Genomic DNA, 27,958 nt, shown 5'->3' with positions numbered 1-27,958 from the left:
ACTCTGTAAACCGCTTAGAGAGGGCTGTAAAAGCACTGTGAAGCAGTATATAAGTCAAAGTGCTATTTCCATTGCTATTGCCCTTCCTTCCTTCCTTCCTTCCTTCCTTCCTTCCTTCCTTCCTTCCTTCCCTCCCTCCCTCCCTCCCTCCCTCCCTCCCTCCCTCCTCGCTCCCTTCCCCTTTTCTTCCTCCTGAGCTGTGATGGGGCAATGATTAAAATGTAGTATTACAGGTTAACTTTCCCCACCGCCAGGAGTTCGATCCTGACCGGCTCAAGGTTGACTCAGCCTTCCATCCTTCCAAGGTGGGTAAACTGAGGACCCAGATTTTGGGGGGCAGTAGGCTAACTCTGTAAACCGCTTTGAGAGGGCTGTAAAACACTGAAAAGCGGTATATAAGTCTAAGTGCAATTGCTATTAATACCACCATGCCAAATTTAGCTCTCCCGTTAGGGAAGAGACGATATTGATCAGAATGTCAGTAGCAAAAAGGAAAAAAAAATTGTATTGGTATAAATTGTCTATTAGCCCGTGGGGATGAAAGGGGGGAAGAAACGGAGCCCTGCCTGACGCTTTAGGGCTGCACTTCATAAAACAATTGCACTTCTGTTGACTTGAGAGAGCACATGGATAGCTTCGGGCAATGTTCCTACATTAAATACTTTATGGATTGCACTGCATACCTAAGTCAGGAAAATTTGTTCGACATTTCTTGGTGCTGAGTTTTATTTCATGTCGTGCTGTCTCCTTTTTAAAAAAAAAAAAAAACCAAAACGGTAAGCATTCTGCCTAACATGAAGTGTTAGAGAAGGCCCCGTTTTTGCAAATATTCAGCTACTATGAGGTCAACCTTGGTTTGCTTTTGGGACCACTGCCCTGTGACCCACCACAAAAGGACTTAGACAGAGGGTGTTCCTTTTTAACACAGAGAGAGAACACGCACATATTTCTTTCTCCTTTATTTATTTATTTATTAGATTTTGTCGTGTCCCACTCCTCCGCTGACGGCCAGGTCAGGGAAATCCGAATCAGGCGTGCCTCTGCAGCTCTGCCAAAGTCCTAGCAAAGTTCTCAAGGCAGGCAGGAGACCAGAAAGTGATTTCAGCAAGATAAGGTAGACTTTGCCTGACTCAGAGAATGCCAGAAAGCAGATCCTTTATATAGGCCATGGGGTGTGGCTCCATGACTCAGCACTTATCCCAGCCTGCCCCTCCCTTCCTTCTGTTGACGCCGCTTATCAATTCTCTTGAAGCGAAGGTCATTCCAGTCTGCAGCTGTTGGTAATTGACCTTCATCAGGCTCACATGCTGTGGGGGAGGGGGAGGGGTCTAGTTGCTCCGTTTGCCTGGGCATGGAGCCAGGGCTGGGGGCTGGAGGCGCTTCTTCTTCCACAGCCTGTCTGGGCATGGAGCCAGGCTGGGGCCGGGAGGCATGCTAGGACATTCCTCAGCGTTCGGAAGCAGATAAGAAGGCCCCGGCTGCGGGGAAAGCGGACGAGGCACAACACTCCTTTTCGCATTTCCACCCCCCAACACCTCTTCTGCCTGCTACATATGCTCAGTCTTTTAGTTGTGCTTGGGATTTTCCTGTCTAATTTTTTTTTTCTGTTTTGTAAAAGATGGAATTTGCCTAAATCAGCTTCTGTGTCTAAACTGCATGTGGATTATGTAGGATGAGGATTGACTTTTAAAGGCTACAGTCATATAAGATGAACTTCCGCTTCCTTTAATTCAGGGGTCTCCAACCTTGGCAACTTTAAGACTTGTGGACTTCAAATCCCAGAGTTCCTCAGCCAGCAAAGCTTTAATTAACCTATTTGGGAGTTTTTATAAGGCATTAGAATGATATTTTTGCACTGTAAAATAATACAATAACGTAATAATAAAATTATGATCATGCGTTATAAGTAACCTGTTTGGGAGCTTTTATAATGCACTGCAATTCTGTGGTCAGAATACAGCTAGTCCTCGACTTAAATGAGGACCCAGATTGTTGAGGGCAATATCAGAGGTGGGTTTCAGCAGGTTCTGACCAGTTCTGGAGAACCGGTAGCGGAAATTTTGATTAGTTCGGAGAACCGGTAGTAAAAATTCTGACTGGCCCCACCCCCATCTATTCTCTGCCTCCCAAGTCCCAGTTGATCGGGAGGAAATGGGGAATATGCAGGATGTCATGTCCCACTCCGCCTCCGACGACCGGGTCTGGGAAGTCTGTATCAAGTGTGGCCATGAAGCCTCTGCAGCTTTGCCAAATTCCTTTCAGATTTCTCAGGGCAGGCAGGAATCCAAGGTGTGACTTCAGCAAACCGGATGAGACTTTGTTTGACTCAAGGAATGCCAAAAAGCAGATCCTTTATATAGGCTGTGGGGTGTGGCTCCATGACTCAGCATTTATCCAGGCCTGCCCCTCCCTTCCTTCTGCTGACGTCGCCCCTCAGATCTCTGGAAGCGAGGATCCTCCCACTTTAGATTGTCTTCTGCTGTTTGAGAAAGGGAGGGGTCAGAAGGAATAGGTCCGGGTAATTCCAATCCGTGGCTGACTTCCTCTGATGGCTGCGTGTGAGTGAGGTTTGTTTGTTCATTCCTGACATCCCCTCCAGGCATGGGGCCAGGGCTGGGGGCTGGAGGCATGCCAGGCCGTTTCTCTTCATTATCAGACTCTGAATCTGATAGTAGGCCCGGGAGGAGGCAGGAGGGCCGGCTCAGGAGAGGGGGGAGGATGAGGCACAACACAGTAACCTTCCCCTGGATTGGGGAAGGAATGAAGATTTTACAGTATCCTTCCCCTGCCACACCCATCAAGCCACGTCCACAGAACCGGTAGTAAAAAAAATTGAAACCCACCACTGGGCAATATGCTGACTCTGTAAACCGCTTAGAGAGGGCTGTAAAGCATCGTGAAGTGGTATATAAGTCTAAGTGCTGTTGCTATTGCTTTTAAAAACCTCTGGCATATTATTCAATACGCTTTCCAAAATTTTAAAAATGCAACAAGAAACTGATGCCAGAGGCTTTATACATTTTCATTCCTTATTGAATGCTTATTGAGTCAAACATGTCTCCATCATGCTGGTCCTTATTTGCTAATAAAACATCGATCTGGCACTTACGTTACCTTCTACACGTCATCTCCTCTACGTTCTTAGCAATTGAAGTGTCTCTCTTTTCATTTTTACATGAGATTGCAGACACTGAAATCTAAAGACGAAGTTGAGTGGCAGCCAAATTTATCGAGTCTTATTCTTTCCTTGTTCTTAATGTGTATTTCTAAGTCTCATATTCTGAATTGTTTTTGTCTATCATGTTGTTATCATTCTAAATCCCTTGTGGTATCACACATTCATTGAATCCATATTTCAATTTATGACACTTTGTGGAATCTTCGTTTAAATCAGCGTTTTAGAAGACAGGATATTTTTTTTCCTTCAGCATACAGTAGTGGCCAAAATTGTGGAAACCTTTTGGGAAAAGTGTATTTTTGAGGTTTGATGGCTAATAACACCACTTTTTTGGGGGGAGTTTCAAGATAATCCTATTCCACTGCTGGAATGGCCTGGGAATAGCCCAGACCTTAACCCAATTGAAAATCTACGGAGCCGACTAAAGAAACTTGTTAGTCAGAACTAGAAGCAACCCAGCAGTAAAACCCAGTTAATAGAAGCCATCGTTCAATCTTGGTTTCACATTATAACAGCTGCAAAACTAAAAGACTTGGTTCATTCCATGGGAAGACGTTGTAAGGCTGTAATAAATGCTAAAGCTTACCCAACTAAGTATTAACTGACATGGTGATAATGTTTATATATCTCATTTTTTCTACGTGTTTCACTTTTCTTCTTTATAACTGCTATTCTAAATCAGGGGTCACCAATCTTTCGGACCTCAGGGACCACTAATATGACCTGCCTAATGACCGACTGGGTAGGTGTGGCTAGGTGGTCATGTGACTGGGTGGGCGCCGTGGTGGTCAACTTGATGTCACTCATAAGGGGTGCCTTGCCATCCTCTATTCGCCCCTCGCCTCCCAGCCCCTCCTTGCCTGCCTGCCCAGGCTCCTTAACTACAGGAAGCAGTTGTTGGAGCTTAGCATTCACCATGAGAAAGAGTTGGCAAAACAGCTGGCTCAGTTCAAATTGCATTTGACTGAGAAGGCTCAGCAGAAGCACCTCACTGAGGACTAGGAGCATACGCTTTCCAAGCAGAGGGAAGATCTGCTGGAGTGCAAGGCCAGGTACTGGCGACTGGAGGCTCAGCAGGCTGAGATGGTCAGCCAGTTCCAGGCCATGAGGCAGTCCCATTGGAACAAGGCCCTCCGGCTCTTCGCCACCAGCGGCTCTTCCTTCTAGCCTTTGCCCAAAGCCCCACACCAGGAGGCTGAAGCAGACCCTAAGTTGGAATTTCTGTCCCCCTCCGACCCACACAAGAAGACCCCGAAGAGGGAGACTCTCTGAAGCAACACAAACGTTCATTGCACATATCCGGCCAAGGGGCCGTAGTTTGAGGACCCCTGATTTAGTGCAATTTTAAAAATGCAAATAATTTTTCTGTGGACCACCAAAATTTTCTCATGGACCACCAGTGGTCCACGGACCACCAGTTGGTGACCGTTGGTATAGTGGTTGGGTAAACAAAGTTGTAGAAGTTCATAAATTGTGAGCCTGTTTTGCAAAACTATTGTTGCTGAAATATACTTCTTAGTATTCAACTAGGGGGCAATACGTGATATGTTTTTTTCTTTTTTCTTTTGTTTTTATGCACATTTTTCTCATTTTTGTTTAGTTTTGCTTTGTTCTTGTTTTTTTTTAAAGTTTGCATTTTAACTTTGGAAATAAAACTAAAAATTTAAGGATTAAAAAAAAGGGAGGCTAAGACTCCATTCATTAAGGTTTGCTTAGTGGTGAAATCTGAACCGGTTTACTACCAGTTCGCTAGCTGCACATGCGCGTTGCGTACACGCATGTGCAGTGCGCACCATGCACCAAATGCAAGGTGCGCGTGCAGTGCACACCAAAAGGAGACATGGGGTAAGTAGAACAGGTTGCCGGGGTTGATCATCTGTAGTGTGCGACCTTTTTTTAAACCTTTTAAAAGCATTTTTTACAACCTATTCGGCTGAATAGGTTGTAAAAAAATGCTTTTAAAAGTAAAAAAAAAGGCTCTGATGATCATGTGGCTCAGCTGTGATAGTCAGAGCCTTTCTGTTTACCTTTTTAAAGCATTTTTAAAAGAAGCAGGAAATCGGGAGACCAGGTATTGGGTGGGCATGGGCGGGCGGGGGCAGGAATTTTTGCTACCGGTTCTCCGAACCACCTGTCTCCATCACTACCGGATCGGCCGATCTGGTCCGAACCAGGAGCATTTCACCCCTGGCTTTGCTTCAATAACAGATTCAGAGATGTTTAAGTGAAGACCTAGCTTTCTAAAGAAGTTTTTAATGCTGAGAAAAGGCAAAAAGAAATAAAAGGGAAGGATGACCAGCAGTTAGATGATGATGGGTTTAGTGCTGGAACATTTGAAAGACGAAGTTAGGGACAGATCATGGAGGAAAATCTATCTTTTGTTCACTAGGAGTTGACAGTGACTTGGTGAATGAATGAATGAACGAATGAATGAATGAATGAACGAATGAATGAATGAATATAATTCTTTATTGGCCAAGTGTGATTGGACACACAAGAAAATTGTCTCCAGTGCATAAACTCTCAGTGTACATAAAAAGCAACAAAGTGATAACTCACAGATCGTAAAACATAAAAAACAATCATAATTATGAAATGCAAGCAATATGTGATAAATCATAAGAAGGTAGTAGAAAAGATGAGACGGTGAGAAAGAAGAGAAGATAACAAGGATAACAGCAATATAGCCTATTACACAGGTAAATATCTTTAGAAGACAGTGTAGTAGTAGGTGTTTAGCAGAGCGATGGCATGGGGAAGAAACCATCTTTCTGTCTAATTTTTCAGCTTTCTAGAGAAGTTTGAATTCTGGGAAAGATAGGAAAAAAAGAGGAGAGAAGGGTAACCAGAAGTTATAATCATGATAGTTGCAATTCTGGAAGATCTGAAGGCAAGGTTAGGAACAGCTCATCATGGACAAAACCTATCGTTTGGTCGCTAGGATTTTATTTATTTATTTATTTATTTTATTTATTTATTATTCATACTTTTATACCGCCCTATTTCCCTAGGGACTCAGGGCGGTTTACAGCCATATAAAAAAAACATATATATATACAAAGTAAAACATTAATTTAAAAAACTTATTAGATAGGCCGAATATTTAAAATAGAGATATAAATAATAAAACCCCATTTAAAACCAAATTTAAAATTTAAACATTTAAAATTTAAAAAATCTAGTCCAGTCCTGCGCAAATAAATAGATGTGTCTTAAGCTCACGGCGGAAGGTTCGAAGGTCAGGAAGTTGACGAAGTCCTGGGGGAAGCTCGTTCCAGAGAGTGGGGGCCCCCACAGAGAAGGCCCTTCCCCTGGGCGTCGCCAGTCGGCACTGCCTGGCCGACGGCACCCTGAGGAGTCCCTCCCTGTGAGAGCGCACGGGTCGGTGGGAGGCATTCGGTGGCAGCAGACGGTCCCGTAAGTTGACAGCGACTTGATGACACATAATCAATAATAACAAAACCTTGCAAATCTCATTGTGCTAAACCTCTTTCTCCATTTCATAGTTCGGCGAATAAGGGATGTGTCTGAGCTGCTGCTAAAAATTATCTGGATATTCTGGGTTTTAAAAAATGCTTTAGTTCTTGTTGTCTAGGAAACAGACCCTACATATCTCCGTCAAAGTCATCTTCTTTGTTCTCTACATCTTCACATCTGGGACTCAAATGTTTGGGTTCATCAAGTTAAGCTCTTCTGACTTTTGTTGGTTGCTTCACATGTTCTCTGAACTCCGGTGTGAAGCTTAGCAAATAACAGTTTATGACTGTTATACAGACTCGGTCAATGGTAGCTTAAAAAAATAAATGATAGTTAAACAAACCCTGCCTTAGTGTAGCCATACTGTATATGAACCATTTGTAACTATACTGCTTTAAAGAATCAGTATAATTCCAGTATAGCAGAATTTCATATATCAAGTAGATAATTGCTATGTTTCTAAGCCATTCTGATGCTTTCAAGCTTAAAAAAAAAAGCTTCTTTCTACCTGTCATTTTCTTCCAATATTATTTTATATCATTTTCTGGGTCTATTTCTAAACCGTTTCAAGAGATAAAATAAAAAAAAAAATATTTAAGGCAGATGGATGGAAAGATTACACGATTTTCAGTCTCATTGGGCCTAAAGTGCAGTACGTATTTAGAAGTCAGCATGGAACGCATATTATCCAGTACTCACTTTTTTGTAAAAGTGTATCAAATCTACATTTGTTAAATCAATATGGAAATCAGAATGCAGTTATCCTTCAGTATTTGATCTCCAGATTTGGAGATAACAGCTCTTTGCATCAAATGTGCGTAATAGTGTAGATACCGGGGAAATTATATGCACTCAAAATTTTTTGTACGATTGGAAAAAGCGTATCAAAAAGAAATACTTGGAAATGGCTATGTGCTTATCTATTTTTATAGCATTTCTAGGCCTCATTTCCAACCGACTATGTGCAGCAAACAATAAAACAATAGCAGCACAATTGAAAAGAACAGTTAACAATAGGATTCCTATAAAAAGCATCTGCATGGCTTCTATTCAATTAGGACCAAGGGCATGGTAGAATAAGACTGTTTTATAAATAAACCAATGGGGGGTGGCCATTAGATGGAGCTTAAGAAAGAGAAAATTCCATAAATTTTCAGCAACTGCTGAAAAGGATGGTTACCTTGTCCATAACCCTCCAAAACTCAGAAGATGGGGAGACTCTCAAAAACATCTTGTATTGGTTGGATCAACCAGGAACACTTGTAAGCTGTTTTCTGACTAATACAAAACTGAACGTTTAAACTGTTTAAATCAAAGTTTGGATAGTTTAGAAGCATTTCAAACCCAATCCTGTTGAGTATTGTTATTGTGTTGTGTTGTTGTTTTTCTATAAAAGACATCAGAGTGATAAAGAAATGGGGTGGAGTAAATTCAGAATCAGGCTCTTTTTTAAAAATGAGAAACTCCGGGTTGACGGACCCATCCGTCTCTGTCCAGAAATAACTCCTCTTGACTTACTTCCTCAATCAGCTGATGTCCAAGTGCAGTTTAATCGACTAATGTCCAGTTTGTGAAATGTTTTGTTTTGACCTCTGCTCCTTCAGGGTTACTTCATACATTCTTCATGATGGTGAAAAATATTGATAAAAATAAAGAATGTTTACTGTACATGACAGGCTCATACATTTAAAAGCACAGCAGACCAGTAAATCACAGTAAAAACCAAGGAAGGTCTTCAGAACCAAACTTTTCTTCTTCTCCTTCTCCTTCTCCTCCTCCTCCTTCTTCTTTTCCTCCTCCTCCTCCTCCTCCTCCTTTCTCTAGATCAAAGTTTAAACTGCCAGAATCAAGCCACTATTTAGCCTTATTGTTGGCCAAAAATAAGCCATTTTCAGTACATGTTTCTGGTAGCAGCCGACATACAGAAGATGGGCCAGGCTCTGTGTCTCTCTGCATTCACATAGCACAGGGATCTGCAAACTTGGCTCTTTGAAGACTTGTGGACTTCAACTCCCAGAGTTCCTCAGCCAGCAAAGCTGGCAAAGTTGAAGTCCACAAGTCTTAAAAGAGCCAAGTTGGCAGACCCCTGACATAGCATGTTGTTATCCACTAAGACTAAGAGCCTCCACTTGAGCATATTGTTTTTTTCAATTAGGCAATCCAACTCTCAACCTCAACTTCAGGGTCTTCCAAGCAGTATAAGGGAGGTCAGATTTTTCAGCCATGTCCTCCGTTAAGGTTATTCCTTGCTCGGTGGTTGCCTTCTTCCGTCTTGCATTTATAGTCCTATTCTCTCCTAGTCCTGCTGCTGAATTTTCTTTCCCTTCTCCCAACAGGTATCACCGTGGATAAGCATGGCTTCATTTACTTTGTGGACGGCACCATGATTCGCAAGATTGATGCAAGTGGGCAGATCACAACGTTAATAGGCTCAAACGGCCTCACATCAACTCAACCTCTGCGCTGTGATGCCAGCATGGACATTTCTCAGGTCACCACTCACTGTTTCCATACATCATTTACTGTTCGGCCTGGAAACCGATTTTCATTTTGCATGACAAATTTAGGCATTAACAAATACTTCTGTCACATTGGCTCATGGAGCTGACTTGGAGATCGTTTCTGATGTCTCCCGATGACAAAACTTTCACATGCATTTAGCAACGTATTTTATGTATTGTACAGTGACTTCAGCTGAAATCTCCCAAGACTCAAAATAGGGCAGTGAAATCTTGATTGTGATAAATCTGAAGGCCAGTTAATTTTTCATCCTAATTAGTAATAAAGGAGAAGATTTGTAGCTTAGGGTTGACATGGGGGGTCCTTGGTGCTCTCTGAGCTTGCTTGTTTTCTTGCAGACGTTTTATTACCCAAACTAGGTAACATCATCAGTGCTAATTCATCCTAATTAACTTTAATAAGATTATGGGAGAATTAAACTTTAGTAGAATTCTAAAGGTATTCCCTGAGCTTGGAAGCCACTCCGTAGCCAGTAAATCCACCTGAGAGACAGGAATGTATAATAGCAGACTTAAAGAAGATACGGTATCCCAAAACTTCTTTAATATCTTTTCTGTAGGTATCCCTCCTGTGAGTTTTGTATTCTTATTCTGAATAGTGGGAATGTCTTGAGTCTGCTGTAAAATATAGCTTGATGAAAAAAGTTCTGATTCACAAGAGTTGCTCCAGAGTTGCCTCTGTCTCTATAAAATACTCCTTTGGGTGTATGTAGCTGTAAGGTTCCCCTCGCACATATGTGCGAATCGTTCCCGACTCTAGGGGGCGGTGCTCATCTCTGTTTCAAAGCTGAAGAGCCAGCGCTGTCCGAAGACGTCTCTGTGGTCATGTGGCCATCATGACTCATTTATTTTTTATTTATTTATTTAATTTTCTCATAACAATACACACAAGCATAACACAAAAGATTATATAATATATAAACATATATATGAGGAGAAACAAGGTAGTATAAGCATATATATATATATATAGGGGAAGAAACAATAGGAGAGGAATGGTAGGCACGTTTGTGCTCTTATGCACGCCCCTTAGAGTCCTCTTAGGAATGTGGTGAGGTCAACAGTGGATAGATTTTGAATAAAGCTTTTGGGGTTATGAGAAGAGACCACAGAGTCAGGTAATGCATTCTAAGCATAGATAATTCTGTTACAGAAATCGTGTTTTCTGCAATCTAAACTGGAGCGGTTGACATTAAGTTTAAATCTGTTGGTAGCTCTTGTGTTATTGTAGTTGAAACTGAAGTAGTCATTGGCAGGAAGGACATTACAACGGATGATTCTATGAGCTAAACCCAGGTTTACCTTCCCACCAAAGATGGTCCCTATTTTTCCACTTGCAATTTTTACCTGCTTTCGAACTGCTAGATTGACAGAAGCTGGGACAAGTAACAGGAGCTCACCCCATTATGCAGCGCTAGGGATTCTGACCGCTGAACTGCCGACCTTTCGACCAACAAGCTGAGAATCTTAGTCACTGAGCCACTGCAGCCCTCTATGTAGTCATAGAGAACATAATTATCCAGGTGGCAAAGTTATACATTCATTTGAAATAAGGGGAAAAGTGAAATTGCAGGTCAAAAAAAAAAAAAAACCAGAGCAAGCTACATCTACCCTGAGGACTTCTTAAATCCTGCTTCTTCAGTCCAAAAATCTTCCCGAGTCTGGTGCCCAATCTTGGACATCAACTTTACAATAATTCTTTCCATTTAACTTCTTTTTAGAACTCCTTGGTGTTCTCTCTGACCTTAGTTCTTTTCTCACACGTGTTTCATTGCCCAAATTAGATAATATCAGTGAAGTTTGCTCTCGGTTTATATTCTAGTGGCTTGCCTTGGGGTGACCTTAGAGGTTCTTTGATTGGGCTATTTATTGTTGGCTTGTTTGGCAGTTCCTTGATTGGGGTATTGTTACCAGGTTAATTTCAGACCAACGATCAACTAAACAATTAGAATATAAACTGAGAGCAAATCTCATTCCTTATTAGCACAGATAAAGTTACTTAGTTTTGGTAATGAAATGTTTGTAAGAAAAGTACCAAGCTCAGAGAGCACCAAGGATCCCTCTTAAGTGTCTGTTTGTCTTCTATCTATCTATCTATCTATCTATCTATCTATCTATCTATCTATCTATCTATCATCTATAACTATCTATTTATATCTATCTATCTATCTATCTATTTATTTATTTATTTATTTTATTTGCATTTATATCCCGCCCTTCTCCGGAGACTCAGGGCGGCTAACACTATGTTAGCAATAGTCTTCATTCTATTTGTATATTTATATACAAAGTCAACTTATTGCCCCCAACAATCTGGGTCCTCATTTTACCTACCTTATAAAGGATGGAAGGCTGAGTCAACCTTGGACCTGGTGGGACTAGAACCTGCAATAATTGCAGGCAACTGTGTTAATAACAGACTGCATTAGCAGCCTGAGCCACAGAGGCCCCTATCTATCTATCTATCCATCCATCCATCCATCCATCCATCCATCCATCCATCTACCTATCTGACATTGATATCTGTCTAGCACTGATGATGTTACCTAGTTAGGTAATGAAATGTCTTCAAGACAACAAGCAAGCTCAGAGAGCACCAAGGCCCCTCATGTCAACCCTGAGATACAAATAGCATCTATTGGTTCTTCTTTTTAGCTATAACATGTCATTTCACATTATATTTTTTTTAACTGCAATTATAGTGGGATTTTTTCCTCAATTGTACTCAAAGCTACTCTTTCCTAACATAAATTTTACTTAGCATTGAGTCAGGAAAGGAGAACTGGTGACCTTCACATGATGAACTCTACATCCTATCATCTCTGATCACCAGCCATTCTGTCAGGGACTTGGATTCCAAAACCGCCAAAAAAATCCTTAACTATTAACACAGGGGTTTTTTTTAAATCCTGCTGGGCATTTTCAGATATCGGCAGTCCTTGAAATTCAAGTGATCTGACAAAACAGTTAAAAACCTTGTTCACACACCATTATGGGAATCTGTCCTTGGAGCTTTTTCGTTAATAAAAAGGCCTTTTTGTGTTCAGAACTGCAGTTTAGAGTTGCACATGGAGTTATTAACATTTGTGCTACAGGTTTTCATTTTTCTCCCTGGCTTCTCCATTTCTACCTCATCGTCAAATTGGACTTAAGTTCCCTTGAGCCTTTTCTTCAGTGAAATTTGCTTGAGCATACTTGGTGGCTGCAAGGTGGCAGAAGATGCTGGTGTGATTTGTTTTGGTTTTGACTTTGTCCTTCTCTCTGTCACTCCTACTTGGCTGCCCCCAAATCATCATTGTGATTGTAATCATCATAATTGTTATCAGATGCAAGGCACCCCTTGGGATTTGTGTGAAGAACTGGAAAATAGGAAAATTGCAGGAGAAGGAGAATTGTACAAAGGCAGAACACTCATTGAGCTTGGCTGCTTGTAGGCATTTCATTACTTGACTAGGTAACATCATCAGTGCAAGTTTCTCTTTATTATGTACAGTAACTTGCCCTCCCAGATTTGTGGAGGTGTGACTATCTCCTTGGTAGTTCCTTGATTAGGGTATTCTTATCGGTTTCATTGTTTGTCTGGTATTAATCTTTGCTTAGTTGAGTGTTGGCTGTTGTTGGAGATAAGGTATTCTGGTCTTTTTGTTTTCTCCTTAGCTTTTTAATTATCTCTTTTGAATGGTGTGTAAATGTAGTTTATTTCTATGTGTCTATTGATGTGTGATTTGACTGAATGCCAAGGTGACATGAATTCCTTAGCTTTTTGGGATTTAGCTTGGTCTAGGATGCTCCCAGTGTCCCCAGTAAAACTCTGGTTCGTGTGTTGTGAGATTAATAAGTTTTTATTATGACTTCTGACTGTTAGTTGGAATTCATGACTGCGCTCTGCTAGTCTTCTGCCTGTATGTGCTACATCATGGCTGTCATAGTCCTTATTCTATACAATATGTTGTAGTTGACTCTACTGTAGATAAACCTACTGTCGCTCACACTGATGATGTTACCTTGTTAGGTAATGAAATGTCTACCAACAAACAACTAAATCTCAGAGAGCACCGTAAACTTCGCATTTCACCCTTGAGTGACAAACGTACCCTTCTATTGGCACAGGATCCTAGCTTAAACTTGATATTTTTGTAACTGGGGAAAACACAAGAAGCCTAATTTTCTTATCACATCGAATTGCAGTTGTCAAAAGAATGATTGAATACATTTTCAGTTCTGGCTGAAGTGAGCACAAAGCAGAAGACTCTGTCCCCCAACAGATTTTCACACCCGCCAAAGCAGTGGTGAAATCCTCCATGGTTTGCCACCAGTTTGCTGCCTGTGCATGCGCGGTGCGCACCAAACACACGCTGCATGCACGGTGTGCGCCAAACACATGATGTGCATGCACACATGCACAGTGCACATCAAACGCGTGCTTTGCGCAAAAAAAGGAGGCTTAAGAAGGTAAGTAGAACACCGAGGGGGGGAACAGCTGTGCCGCACGATTTATATTCTAAATTGCGCGGCACAGCTGATCATCGGAAATACCAGTTCGGATGAACCGGTAACACTTTTGCTTTTATTACTACTGGTTCGCCCGAACCGGTGCGAACCAGTAGCATTTCAGCACCAAAGCTTCCAGATTCTTATGACCAACAGCTCTGGAATGTACGCAATCAAATTCAAATGGCATTACTCTTATGCGTGATTTGAAAATATCTGAGATGCTGATGTTCAGAAAGAAAAAGTTTCATCAGGGCTGATTTGCAATTCAATCAGTCTCTACTTCACTCTTCACAGGAGAACATGGTCTGGTTCCTTCTCTGGAGTTGGCAGCTAACCTCTCTCTCCCCATCCCCCCCCACCCTCTACATCTGAATCACTCCTCAAACGCATTATTACCAAATAATACATAGTTAATAAGTACTGAATGTTGCTAGAGCCACAAATTACATTATAATAACTCGAGCGCGTTCTTGACCTATTTAAGTAACATAAAGTATGCAGATAAATCTCTAAATTTGCATCACGTTACAAGCCAGCAACTAAGTTTTACAAACAGCACTTTCCCTTCTGGAAAAATCTGCCAAGGGCTTCATTTGGCTATGCCACAGAATACATCAGAACTTCAAAAAACATTGGGTTTTTTTTTTCCTCTAGAAGGACATTTTGGCAAATAAAAGGACTCTTTCGATTGAAAAAGAAGACAGGACACCACCAGATTTGAAGGAAGAAGATATTTTTTGTCCTGTTTGCCAATTCCTCTATTCTTGAAATATCAGTGCCACTTTATAAAACCCCAGTAAGACCACACCTGGAATACTGCAACCAATTTTGATCACCATACTACAAAAAAAAGGTCAAGACTTTGGAAAAGAGAATAGCAACTAAAATGATCAAAGGCCTGGAGACTAAAACATATGAAGAATGGCTGCAGGATTTGGGTCTGGCTAGTCTAAAGAAGAATTAGGGGGTGACATGATAGTAGTATCATGAGGGCTGCCACAAAGAAGAGGGGGTCAAATTATTCTCCAAAGCACCTGAGGGCAGGACAAGAAACTGTGGTTGGAAACTAATCAAAGAGATAAGCAACGTGGAATTAAGGAGAAACAGTGAGGACAATTAACTAGTGGAACAGCTTTCCTTCAGAAATCATGAGTGATCCATCACTGGAGGTCTTTAAGAAGAGCCTAGACAGGCACTTGTGTGAAATAGGCCACGGTGTGGCTCAGGCTGTAAGAAGCCTGTTATTAAAACATAGCTCCTGCAATTACTGCAGGTTCTAGTCCCACCAGGTCCAAGGTTGACTCAGCCTTCCATCCTTTATAAGGTAGGTAAAATGTGGACCCAAATTGTTGGGGGGGCAATAAGTTGACTTTGTAAATATAGAAATAGAATGAGACTATTGCCTTACACACTGTAAGCCGCCCTGAGTCTTCGGAGAAGGGCGGGATATAAATGTAAAAAAAAAAATATGATATAGGTTTTCCTGCTTGAGCAGAAGGCTGGACTAGAAGACCTCCAAGGTCTCTTCTAGCTCTATTCTGTTCTACTCTACTCTACTCTACGCCAATGAAGACTGCATCCTTTTAGAATGAAAGAAAATAAATCCTACTGTCCCTGGGATTTTGGTGGGAGGCAAAAATCTTCCAATGTTTTAAGTTATGCATTTAAGCAAAGTTGAGCCTGCTTCATGGTTAATACTGGATAGGAAGGTTAGGGTTGTTTATTTCATATTTAGAAGGAATGTGACTAGATTCCTACCAGCTCTGCTTCTTCCTACCTGCAGCATTTCAAGAGTTCTGTTTTTGTGCATATAATAATTATGTTGCTTTCAAGCTGTGATTACCAGCAAGTATTCCTTTTGGATAAGAGAGCTTGATGGCACTTTGAAACCAGCATGTCTGTATAACTAAGACATTAAGGGCCTCAAAGTCACAGGAGAACATGTGTTTAAGTCCCACTTTAGCCATAAAAGCCGTCTAGGTGACTTTGGGCCAGTCATTCTCTCTCAGCCCAACTCACCTCACAATATTTTTGTGAGGTAAATTGGAGAAGGAAGCTGTGTTGGATTTGTTTGCCCACTTGAATTATTTGCAAAAAAAAATAATGGAAAGAAAGAAAAGAAAAGAGAAAGAAAGGAGGGAGGGAGGGAGGGAGGGAGGGAGGAAGGATGGAAGGATGGAAGGAAGGAAGGAAGGAAGGAAGGAAGGGCTAATCCTTCAAGAGGGATTAAGGCCAGAGAAACAATCAAGCTGGAAACAAACCCTAATCACAGAATTATCAAGAACTCCACAGTTCAACCGTGAACTACATATCTGGATTTGGATATAAGAAATTATATGGAACTTTTGTTTCCTTCACTGCTTCACAACTTATTGGTAAGAAGTGGAGTAATTTTCCATTAGCAATTTCATGAAGTTTAGTTGGGTTTCATCTTCAATACTTCCATAGTATTATTGAATTATAAGAGAGAGTTGGATCCAAATTAAGGAAGAAAGCAAAATAAATGACCAAGGGCTTCAGAATGTCCCCAAATAGATCATCCTATCCATCTTCTCCGTACAAGAAGTCCATTTCTTGACACAGTGATGAATCCAGCCACATCCATCTTAATGCCAAGTAGTCAAATATTTTTAGAAAAAAATGATTCACCGATTCATATTTTCAGCTTTGTCACTCATTGACGCACACAGATCTGTTACTACTACGTGGTGGTAACCACTCAATTTTTCCATTTCGAAATTCTTCTCCAAACTGCCTCTACCACTAGAGCTTATATGGCAAATTAATTGCAGCATCTGACTAAGATAAAAATAAGTTAAATGGATAAAAAGAAATCCATTTAATTTTGGAATGGCACTGAAGGGCTTCCTAAGGAGTTTTAAACCTAACTTTCTTAGTCTCCTTTTTATAAAATATATGAACATAACAATGGGCAACACTTTGAATTAGGTACCCAAAAGGTGCTTTGGAGAGCTCAGGAATCTGAATGTAGCACACATTTGCAACTCTTTAAAGCAGCTGCGTCTTTTCCTAGCAGCGAAACATTTCTGATACTAAGAATTACAGTTCAAGATCATATTTGCTCCCCTCCAAGCTCTGAAACATATTTTGAAATTAAATCCAAGGCATTCCATGGCCCTGGTAAGTATACATCATCTCGGAGAATAGACAGACTGAAGATATTATTTTTTCTTATGAAAACATTACATTATTTTCAGTAGATACATGCATAATGGTATGCTAATTAGTGTACGTTTAAAGTGACAATAAATTTTTTGTTCTGGTCTGTGCTATGCTATGCTATCAGAGGTGGAAGGCACATATTGTAGCAACCGGTTCACCCAGCACTGGTGTGTGGCATCAAACAACATGGCAATTCGCTTCTGCGTGCTTTCCACACATGCATGCAGTGTCAAAAACACAGTGATATAGGACAGGAGTGTGCCTGGGTGGGTTGGTGCACCCGCAGGTCACCACTACCGGTTCGCCCGAACCAGCATGAACCGGCTGAATACCAGCTCTATGCTATGCTGTGTTATGCTGTACTGTGCTGTGCTGTGCTGTGCTATGCTATGCTATGCTATGCTATGCTATGCTATGCTATGCTATGCTATGCTATGCTATGCTATGCTATGCTATGAGTGGTGGGTTTCAAAAATTTCTACTACAGGTTGTGTGGGTGTGGCTTGGTGGGCATGGCATGGCTTGGTGGCATGGCTTGGTGGATGTGGCAGGGGAAGGATACTGTAAAATCTCCATTCCCACCCACTCCAGGGGAAGGTTACTGCAAAATCCGCATTTCCTCCCGATCAGCTGGGCCTTGGGAGGCAGAGAATAGATGGGGACGGGGCCAGTAAGAGGTAGTATTTACCCGTTCTCCAAAGTACTCAAAAGTTCTGCTACCGGTTCTCCAGAACTGGTCAGAACCTGCTGAAACCCACCTCTGTATGCTATGCCATGCCATGCCATGCCATGCCATGCCATGCCATGCCATGCTATTTTATGCTATGATATGTTGTGCTGTGCTGTGCTGTGCTGAGCTGTTCTGTTCTGTTCTAGTCTAGTCTAGTCTATTCCTAATCCGATTCCGATTCCGATTCCGATTCTGATTCCTATTCCTACTCTATTGAACTCCAATCTTAGCATTTCTGGATGAGAAAACAGTGTTTTCCCCCTCAGACAAATTACAAAAACTCTTTCCTGAAACGCCTCATGCCATGAATCAGTCTGAAGTCTGCAACAATACATAAAATATGTAACCATTAGGACCCTATTTGCTGTACTGCAATCGATAAACAACTTAATTGTCTATTTAAAAATATCTATCCACAACCGCTTAAAGAATAATTGAATGAATGGGAAGGCAACATCATTCTTTTGTTTTTTTGTTTTTTTTTATAAATATTTTTTATTTCCATTTTGCAACATCATATTTATGTACAAACTATTATCCATCATTAATCATTAAATTTTTATTTATTACTGATTCAGGCCTGCCCGATTGCCACTTCCTTTCTTCACAACCTCCCTCTCTACCCTCTACTACTTTCACATCCTTCATCTCCTTCACTTTACTACTTCCTCTCCTCCTTCTCCACTCCTCCCTTCTTCCACCCTATCTAACCTTCTTATTCCCCTCCTCCTTCTCTACTCATTCCTACCTACTTTCTTCCTTCCTTCTACTCCTCTCTCCTTTTCTTCCTGAAATGGCAGTCGAGCATCCCCAATATCATTTAAAAAAATTTAATTTCATATCTAATGTACAGTAATTTTTGAAGATATCATTCTTTTGTTTACGCTTTTTTAAAAAAAAAAAAAGCGTAAAAATCATTTGAATATCTTTTATTCCTTTTCGCATTCCAGGTTCGTTTAGAATGGCCCACAGATCTGGCTGTCAACCCTCTCGACAACTCGTTGTACGTGCTGGACAACAACATTGTCCTGCAAATCTCTCAGAACGGACGGGTTCGCATCATCGCAGGGCGCCCCATTCACTGCCAGGTTCCGGGCGTTGACCACGTGCTGGTCAGCAAAGTGGCCATCCATTCCACCCTCGAATCGGCCCGTGCTGTTGGCGTCTCTCACAGCGGTGTGTTGTACATCGCCGAGACGGACGAAAGGAAGATCAACCGTATCCAGCAGGTTACCACCAATGGAGAAATCTCGGTCATTGCTGGTGCACCAACAGATTGTGACTGTAAGATTGATCCCAACTGTGATTGTTTCTCAGGCAAGTGATGATGAATTCTCCTGTTCTGACCCAGACTTAGCAAGTAACGATAAGCCGGAGTCCGCACATCACTCCCAGATGGCCCTGGCCCCACCTCTGCCTCCGACACAAAGCCCTCATCTGGGCCTTCTCCAGCCTCCATGTTCTTCCTCAGCCTCATCACTGTCCGACTCAGTTGCCAGCTCCACAGGCTACTGGCAGACCCCAACACTCCCCCTCACTCAGCTGAGACCCAGAAAATAGCTGCCTCTCCACCTGGGAAGAGGACAGAAGGCCCCGGCTCTGCCTCTCTCTCTAATCTCCTCCCTGAATGTTAAGCTTGTTTTTTGATGCCAGTTTAAGCCTCACTTTGGAACGATGGAAGCATTCCATCCATGATCAAGCATCCTATTTTGAAACTGGGATGCCTGAAAACAAAACAAGTCAGGTTTTCACAAAATCATGACTGTAGATTCAATTTTGCAGCTTGTAGAAGGCAAGCTTTCACCCCCTCCAAGTCTCTCTTGTCTACTCTTTGAAGGCAAATGTTGCTCCTGGTTTCCAGAGTTGGAAAGTACAGTTATATTACCAACATTAATGTGGACTTCAGTTCCACTGAGGGCTGCTTTGCCTGGTAGGAGGGCAGAGTTCACATGCTTTAAAAACAAGAAGGTGTTGTTGCCGGGATGAATGACATTATCTTAATTGCAAAATTGGCTTACTTTTTTTTTTTCTTTGAAGTGAAATAATTAGTCAGCTTGAGGATTGCTAGCATTCTGATTCTTCTGTGTCAATGCAAGGACTATGCCCTGTGCGAGAAGAAATAGGGCAACTGTGCTCCATTATCAGTAGGTGGCATAAGGACTCCTGCCTCGGACTAGAAGACCTCCAAAGCAGTGGTGAAATCCAAATTTTTTTACTACTGGTTCTGTGGGCATGGCTTGGTGGGCATGGCAAAAGGATACTGCAAAAACTCCATTCCTACCCCACTCCAGGGGTAGGATACTGCAAAATCCCCATTCCCCAAAATCCCCAAATACCACTCTGGGGCCAGCCAGAGGTGGTATTTGCTGGTTCTCTGAACCACTCAAAATTTCCACTACCGGTTCTCCAGAACCTGTCAGAACCTGCTGGATTTCACTCCTGCTCCAAAGGTCTCTCCCAGCCCTGTGATTTTATAATGCAAGTGATGAGGGAGACCCAATGCTATTAATGTAATTCACAACTCTGTGGAGGAGCCACTGGTTGTGGAACAGGAAGTACAGGCAGGGGAACTTAAAAAAACATTCCAGCTGAAGAAGCTTCTTGAATGAGAAGTGAACCATCTTCAAAGAAAAAAACAAGGAAGTCCGGTTGCCTCCTGAAAAAGCACCTTTGGGACAACCATGGCCTGGATGACTGAGAATCTCTACAGACATTTAGCTATACAATTTGGGATGGACGCCTTTTGAATGGTTTGGGAGTAGGAAAGGATTTCCAGAGGGAAAAAATTGCAGGCTAAAGGAACCAGAAGCATTATTCAGGTGAACCTGAGAACACAGATAAACCTCCAAGTGTTTCAACGACCCTCTAAAAGGGTGCAGATGACCAGCTGTCTTCAAGGAGTATAAATCCTTCCATTCTCCATTGTCCTGTCAGAGCTGAAGAAGCTTCTTGGATGAGAAGTGAAACGTCTTCAAAGGGAAAAAAAAACAAGAAAGTCCAGGTGCGTCCTGAAAAAGGACTTTTGGGACAACCATGGATGACTGAGAATCTCTACAGAATTCCAGCTTTGAGTCCATTGAGGGGAGCAAAACTTTGAGGTTTGCTAATATAGAGATCAAACCTTTAGATCTATATTTGCTGAAGGCAAACAGTCTGGTGAGATTCTTGTAAGCACGTGATCAACAACAAGGAAACCTATATAGAAATAGAGGCTTCTCGAGGCCAGATGGGGTGGCAAATAAATTTAATAAGAAATAATAAGAAATAATAACCTATTTGACCCATTCTTGGAGTTTTCTGGCTGCTTACGCCTGACAAATTCTGAGTAAATCTTAACTTGATGGGTTGGGAAAGAATTAACCCCTTGCTACCCATTGGAATTCTCCATTTTTTCTCATTTTACAATGTCATTTTTTAAAATTTAATATTTAATTTAAATTTAATATTTTTTTAAAAAAAATAATCTTAAATTATTCTGCTTTAAATGCTTAATTTTATTGATTAAATTGCACATCTCCCAGAGCGCCTCTCTGAGAGGGATGGGTGATTAAGAAGTGTGATAGATAAACAAACAAACATCAACTGTGATACCTATTTAAACTTCCTGTTCGTATTAATCTAAAGCGGAGGCCTCGAATGAAATACAATCACTTTAGCACATCTGTGTTCTCGTCGCTTACAGCATAAAATGATTTTGACTCGACATGTCATTGCATTTCTGGATGACAGTGTAATGCTGCCAAGGTAACGTTTTCTGCTGTGATTGTCACTGCGTTTTTGTCAGCTTGGATTGTACGAGGTTCCAAAACAGCAGGGTTGTGCGTGCAACGCTCAACCTCCAAAGTTGGATGTAACAGTAAATCGCAGCACAGTCATTTTGTTTGGAGCTTACCATGGGTCCTGTATCTACCCATTTCTGGGTTATTGTTCCATGGAGATCATGGAACACATTTTAAGGATGGTTTGAAAAAAATCTTGGCTCACCAACAGGTGGGAATGCAACCAAGGGCTAAATGAAGTTAGGAAAATATTTCCCAATACTAAAAATATTTAAAGAGTGAAACAGAGAGATGGGAAACTCTCGTCTTTGGAGCTGCTGAAGTGGGTTAGACAACTGGATTAGAAGGCTGTATTCGATGGCGGTGGCTCAGTGGTTAAGATGCTGAGCTTGTCGATCGAAAGGTCGGCAGTTCAGTGGTTCGAATCCCTAGTGCCACGTAACGGGGTGAGCTCCTGTTACTTGTTCCAGCTTCTGCCAACCTAGCAGTTCGAAAGCATGTAAAAAATGCAAGTAGAAAAATAGGGACCACCTTTGGTGGGAAGGGAACAGCGTTCCGTGCACCTTTGGCATTTAGTCATGCCGGCCAAAGGACCATGGAGACGTCTTCGGACAGTTCTGGCTTTTCAGCTTTGAAAGAGAGATGAGCACTGCCCCCTAGAGTCAGGAACAACTAGCACATATGTCTTTACCTTTACCTTTATTCAATGGCGACAATGGTGTTGTTTTTTTTCAACTTTGACTCCATAAAGTAGTATTTCTCAATCTTGGCAACCTTAACATGGTTTGCTGAGGAATTCTGGGAGTTGAAGTCCACACATTTTAAGGTTGCCAAGGTTGAGAAACAGTTCTATAAAGTATCAAACAGGATATCACTATTATTCAATTCTATAGACTGAGAATGTTCCCTGGTGGCTATAAATTCTTGGAAGAAAATATTAGAGTATTTAATGCTTTTGTCAATCATAACAATATTGATGTTGAAGTTCACCTCACTTTTTCATCCTTGACATTTGCATTAATGTCTATGGAGCTCCTCCATCATCCAGGTCACGGTTGTCCCAAAGGCACTTTTCCAAAAGGCAACAGGACTTCCTTGGGTTTTTTTTTTCCCTTGAAAATCTTTCGCTTCTCATCCAAGTGAGAAAGCATCCCTGCTTAGGCAGGAAACCCTACACCACTTCAGACAAATGGTTATCCAACATCTTAAGCTACTGAAGTTCGCAGATGACACAACAGTGATTGGTCTCATTCGAGACAATGACGAATCCGCATATAGACGAGAGGTCGAACGACTAGCCTTGTGGTGCAACCAAAACAATCTGGAACTGAACACACTCAAAACCGTAGAAATGGTGGTAGACTTTAGGAAAAACCCTTCCATACTTCCACCTCTCACAATACTTGACAACACAGTATCAACAGTAGAAACCTTCAAATTTCTGGGTTCTATCATATCGCAAGATCTCAAATGGACAGCTAACATCAAAAACATCATTAAAAAAGGACAACAAAGAATGTTCTTTCTGCGCCAACTCAGTAAGCTCAAACTGCCCAAGGAGCTGCTGATCCAGTTCTACAGAGGAATTATTGAGTCTGTCATTTGCACCTCTATAACTGTCTGGTTCGGTTCTGCAACCCAACAAGAAAAACACAGACTTCAGAGGATAATTAGAACTGCAGAAAAAATAATTGCTACCAACTTGCCTTCCATTGAGGACCTGTATACTGCACGAATCAAGAAGAGGGCCGTGAAAATATTTGCAGATCCCTCGCATCCTGGACATAAACTGTTTCAACTCCTACCCTCAAAACGACGCTATAGAGCACTGCACACCAGAACAATTAGACACAAGAACAGTTTTTTCCCGAAGGCCATCACTCTGCTAAACAAATAATTCCCTCAACACTGTCAGACTATTTACTGAATCTGCACTACTATTAATCGTTTCATAGTTCCCATCACCAATCTCTTTCCACTTATGACTGTATGACTATAACTTGTTGCTGGCAATCCTTATGATTTATATTGATATATTGATCATCAATTGTGTTGTAGATGTTGTACCTTGATGAACGTATCTTTTCTTTTATGTACACTGAGAGCATATGCACCAAGACAAATTCCTTGTGTGTCCAATCACACTTGGCCAATAAAAAATTCTATTCTATTCTATTCTAAAAACGTATTAGAGCATTCACAACTTCTGGAGGCAAGTCATTCCGTTGATTAATTGTCAGGAAATTTCTCCTTAGTTCTAGGTTGCTTCTCTCCTTGATTAGTTTCCCCACATTGCTTCTTGTTCTACCCTCAGGTGCTTTGGAGAATAGCTTGACTCCCTCTTCTTTGTGGCAGCCCCTGAGTTATTGGAAGACTGCTATCATGTCTCCCCTGGTCCTTCTTTTCATAAATTAGACATATCCAGTTCCAGCAACCGTTCTTTGTATGTTTTATCCTTGAGTCATTCATACTTCGAATAAATTCATACTTTGAGGAAACTCCAGGCCCCAGAGTTTTGCTTGCGTTGGGTTTGTTACTTGGAACCCTGACACTTTCTTTATTTTGCTGCAGATTTGTAATGGTTGACACGGTTCTCTTCCTATTTTTCAGGTGATGGTGGGTACGCTAAAGACGCCAAGCTGAAAGCTCCCTCTTCCCTCGCTGTGTCTCCTGACGGCACTTTGTACATCGCCGACCTCGGGAACATCCGCATTCGTGCTGTTAGCCAAAATAAGCCTCACCTCAATGATGCCAATATTTACGAGATAGCCTCTCCAGCTGATCAGGAACTATATCAATTCACGAACAACGGGACTCACCTGCACACCCTCAATCTGATTACGAGGGACTTTCTGTATAACTTCACGTATAACGGGGAAGGTGAACTGGGCACCGTTACCAGCAACAACGCTCACTCGGTCCATATTCGCCGGGACGCCAGTGGCTTACCGCTTTGGATGGTGATGCCAGGAGGGCAGGTGTACTGGTTGACCATCAGTAGCAACGGCATTCTCAAAAGAGTTTATGCTCAGGGCTACAATTTAGCCCTAATGACCTATCCTGGCACCACTGGACTTCTCGCCACCAAAAGTAACGAGTATGGATGGACAACAGTTTATGAGTAAGTGCTTTTACCAAACCTTTAAAAGCCACTGCTTCGCTTATAAAATTATTTGCCCCTCATTCCACCACCAAAAATCCAACTTGTCCATAATATAGGTAGTCCTTGACTTATGACCCCCCCTCAATTGAGCCCCAAATTTCTGTTGCTAAGTGAGACAGGTATTAAGTGAGTTCTGCCCTATTTGATGACCTTTCTTGTCACGGTTGTTAAGTGAATCATTGCAGTTGTTAAGTTAGCAACACGGTGGTTAAGTGAATCTGGTTTCCCCCACTGTCTTTGCTTATCAGAAGGTCCCAAAATGGGGCGCAACACAATGGTCATAAGTACGAACCAGTTGCCAAGCATCTAAATTTTGATCACGTGACCATGGGGATGTTGCAAATGGTCGTCGGTATGAAAAACATGAATGACTTTTTTTCAATGCCGTTGCAACCTTGAATGGTCACTCAACGAACTGATGTCAGCCAAGGGCCACCTGTAGCTCCCGATTTGCAAGACGTGCAATATCATGTATTCATTCAGAAATCTTAAAACACCTTGACTGAGTTTGCACGTCATGTTCAACCTTGTACAGGAATTCATCCATTCAAAAAGTTAATTTGATCGATCAAAAACCTCTGTTTTATGTCAGATATTTAATGCAATAGTTACCTGTTCGTTTATTTATAAGATCTATATGGCCCCCTATCAGCTGTATCGGGGAATGCAGTTGTTATTTATTTATTTACGTATGCACTTATTTATTTATAAGATTTATATAGATACCCATTTTATACAATGTAATCCTGGACAGTTCACAGCAAATACAAATAAGTGTCTAAAAAGGCCCCTTTTTATCAAACAGTCTGTCAAAACCAATTCTGCGGACTGCTTAACAACCATCGTATTGTTCTCATGGACGGAAGCGGTAGGATCAAGCTAAAATAGCAAAATCAATTAGAGGGATCAGTTTGGTTACAAAATGACAGATTCATTTATGACTTGCGCTTTACTTTTTATTTATTTTAAAATCTTGCTCTCAAGGTGACCAGGAATGATTGTTCAGGTTTTTTTTCTTTTAAAAAGAGCTATATTAGCTAGCAGAACATTGGAAATGATCACACCAAAGTTATTCATTGAGATCTGTTGCTAAGGCTAAATTTTAACTTAAGTACCGATGGAAGAGAATATATATATATATTTATATAGCTCAGGGCTGAACTGTGGAGGCCTTGATGCTCTCTGAGCTTGGTTGCTTGCTTGCAAACATTTCATTACCCAACTAGGTGACATCATCAGTGCTAGTGAGAATGAGGTCTGCTCTCTATTTGTTTACAATAGCTTGTGGGCGGGAGTAATCTTTTTCCTTGGTAGTTCCTTGATTAGGGTATTGTTTACTGTTTGATTTTTGTCTGGTGTTAATCCTGGATTAATTCCGGTTTATGTAAGTGTAGGGTACTGGTTCTGGTTTTGTTGTTTAATGTGTAAATGTTGTATATCTCTGTGTGCCTGTTGATGGCTGTTTTGTCTGAATAACAGAGTTGGAAGGGATCTCAGAGGACTTCTAGTCCAACCCCCTGTCCAAGCAAGAGACCCTTGACATGGTCACTTACCCCTAAAATTCCCGCAACTTCAGCCCCTTCCATCATTTCATCTCTCTTAGTAGCTATAGCAATAGCACTTAGACTTACATACCGCTTCATAGTGCTTTTACAGCCCTCTCTAAGCAGTTTCACAAAGTCAGCCTCTTGCCCCCAACAATCTGGGTCCTCATTTTATCCACCTCGGAAGGATGGAAGGCTGAGTCAACCTTGAGCCTGGTGAGATTCGAACTGCCAAATTGCAGTCAGCCGACAGTCAGCAGAAGTAGCCTGCAGTACTGCACTCTAACCACTGCGCCACTGTGACTCATAAGAATTATGAGTAAGAATTCCTCAGAGAACTGAGTGCCAATCTTTCAGGCATTCCCTAGCTTTCTTGGATGTAACATGATCCAGTTGAAACTATGCATAAATCTGTCCATGTATTATGAAATGAAGGAATTTTCACTGTGTCTTCTAACTGCTATGGGTAATTGATATTCAAGAAATGCCCTCTGCTAATCTTCTGCCTCTCTATCCTATATAGTGGCTGTACTAGTCTTCATACTATCTGTTGTAAACAATTCCTTTTTTCTTTTCCCTTGGACACTTGTGATTTACTCAACATGCTTTGGAAGGCTTTAATCAGTGTGTATGTTACTGGGATGTAATAATCATGTTTCTGAGATGTTTTTTGATGTATGGCAGTGTTATCCTTTTCATATCCCATGTTGGCTGTTCTGTAGTGGTTTTAGTGGTTTGTATTTTCTGATAAATTGTATGGCTACTCATTTTGTATGTCACTCTGAGAAAACATCCCCTGAATCCCAGGATCTTTTCTGCCTCTTAATGGCTTCTCTTGATCCTTTCCTGAGTCAGTGGACATGAGCTGTGGTGGTGCAGTGGTTAGAATGCAGTATTGCAGGCTACTTCTGCTGACTGCCGACTGACTGCAGTTCAATTCTTACCGGCTCAAGGTTGACTCAGCCTTCCATCCTTCCGACGTTGGTAAAATGAGGACCCAGATGGTTGGGGGCAATAGGTTGACTCTGTAAATCACTTAGAGAAGGGATATATAAATCTAAGTGCTATTGCTAATGTATTGGAGGGGGTCAGTTGTAATTTGAATGGTGATTAATTATTAAGCAAGGACTACCTATATTAGCAGACAGTTTGTTATTCTGCTATGCTCTCTTTTAAACTAAAAAAAAAACCCTCTTTATGCTCTAAATTATAGCACCGCTTTTAGTGTCATTTGATTTCTTTGAATGTCACACCTCCTGTTATGCAGGTTGCATTTCTTTTCTTCGCTATTATTTTTCTTTTGATATTACATTGTGCTATTCCAATCCATGGTAGCTGCAATAACTTCATTTCTTATTAGATTGTTGGCCATATGCTGCCTCTGTAAACCTCTTAGAGAGAGGGGGCTGCAAAGCACTGTGAAGCGGTATATAGGTCTAAATCCTACCGCCATTTTCCAACAAGATTCTAACCTGCTGCCGCTACTAGTTGGTTCTCTTGTTGTCAAGATGCTCAAGGGGTTCACATGGACCTGCAAAAATGTCCTTGGAAACCAGTGATATAAAAAGTGTCCTGGAGAACCTTCCCAGGTGAAAGGGACCAATGGTTTGTCCCTTCTAATGCATTCGGATGGAGGTGGATTTTAAGCAGGGCTGGAATTCAGCCGGTTCGGATCGGTTAGGGCGAACCGGATGTTAATTTTAATCTGGTTCGCTGGACCAGTTGTATCCAAGGTCTGGCTGACTCCGCCCCCCTTGCCCCTCCCAGGAGTTTCCACGTGGCCCATTTTGGATGCGAGGTAAGTGCAGGGCCTCCACAGAGGCTATGGGAGGGAGCCTAGAGGCTTGAGGAAAGACTATAGAGCCTCAGAGGGTAGAAAACAGGCCTACCA

At 41.6% G+C, this 27,958-nt stretch overlaps 1 protein-coding gene across 1 annotated transcript in view; it reads left to right on the top strand.

Moving 5' to 3' along the window:
• Positions 1–27,958, top strand: part of TENM1 (teneurin transmembrane protein 1) — a 544,190-nt gene that overhangs the window by 478,619 nt on the left and 37,613 nt on the right. Inside the window, exons 22-24 of the mRNA XM_058196608.1 lie at positions 8,992–9,146; positions 18,532–18,898; positions 23,971–24,481. Coding sequence (XP_058052591.1) covers positions 8,992–9,146; positions 18,532–18,898; positions 23,971–24,481 — 1,033 coding nt within the window. The remainder of the gene's footprint in view (positions 1–8,991; positions 9,147–18,531; positions 18,899–23,970; positions 24,482–27,958) is intronic.

This window comes from Ahaetulla prasina, chromosome 11 (genome assembly GCF_028640845.1).
Source record: "Ahaetulla prasina isolate Xishuangbanna chromosome 11, ASM2864084v1, whole genome shotgun sequence".
Taxonomy (NCBI): Eukaryota; Metazoa; Chordata; class Lepidosauria; order Squamata; family Colubridae; genus Ahaetulla; species Ahaetulla prasina.
Note: the sequence above shows the minus strand (reverse complement) of the source record. Positions and strands in the feature narration are given on the sequence as shown.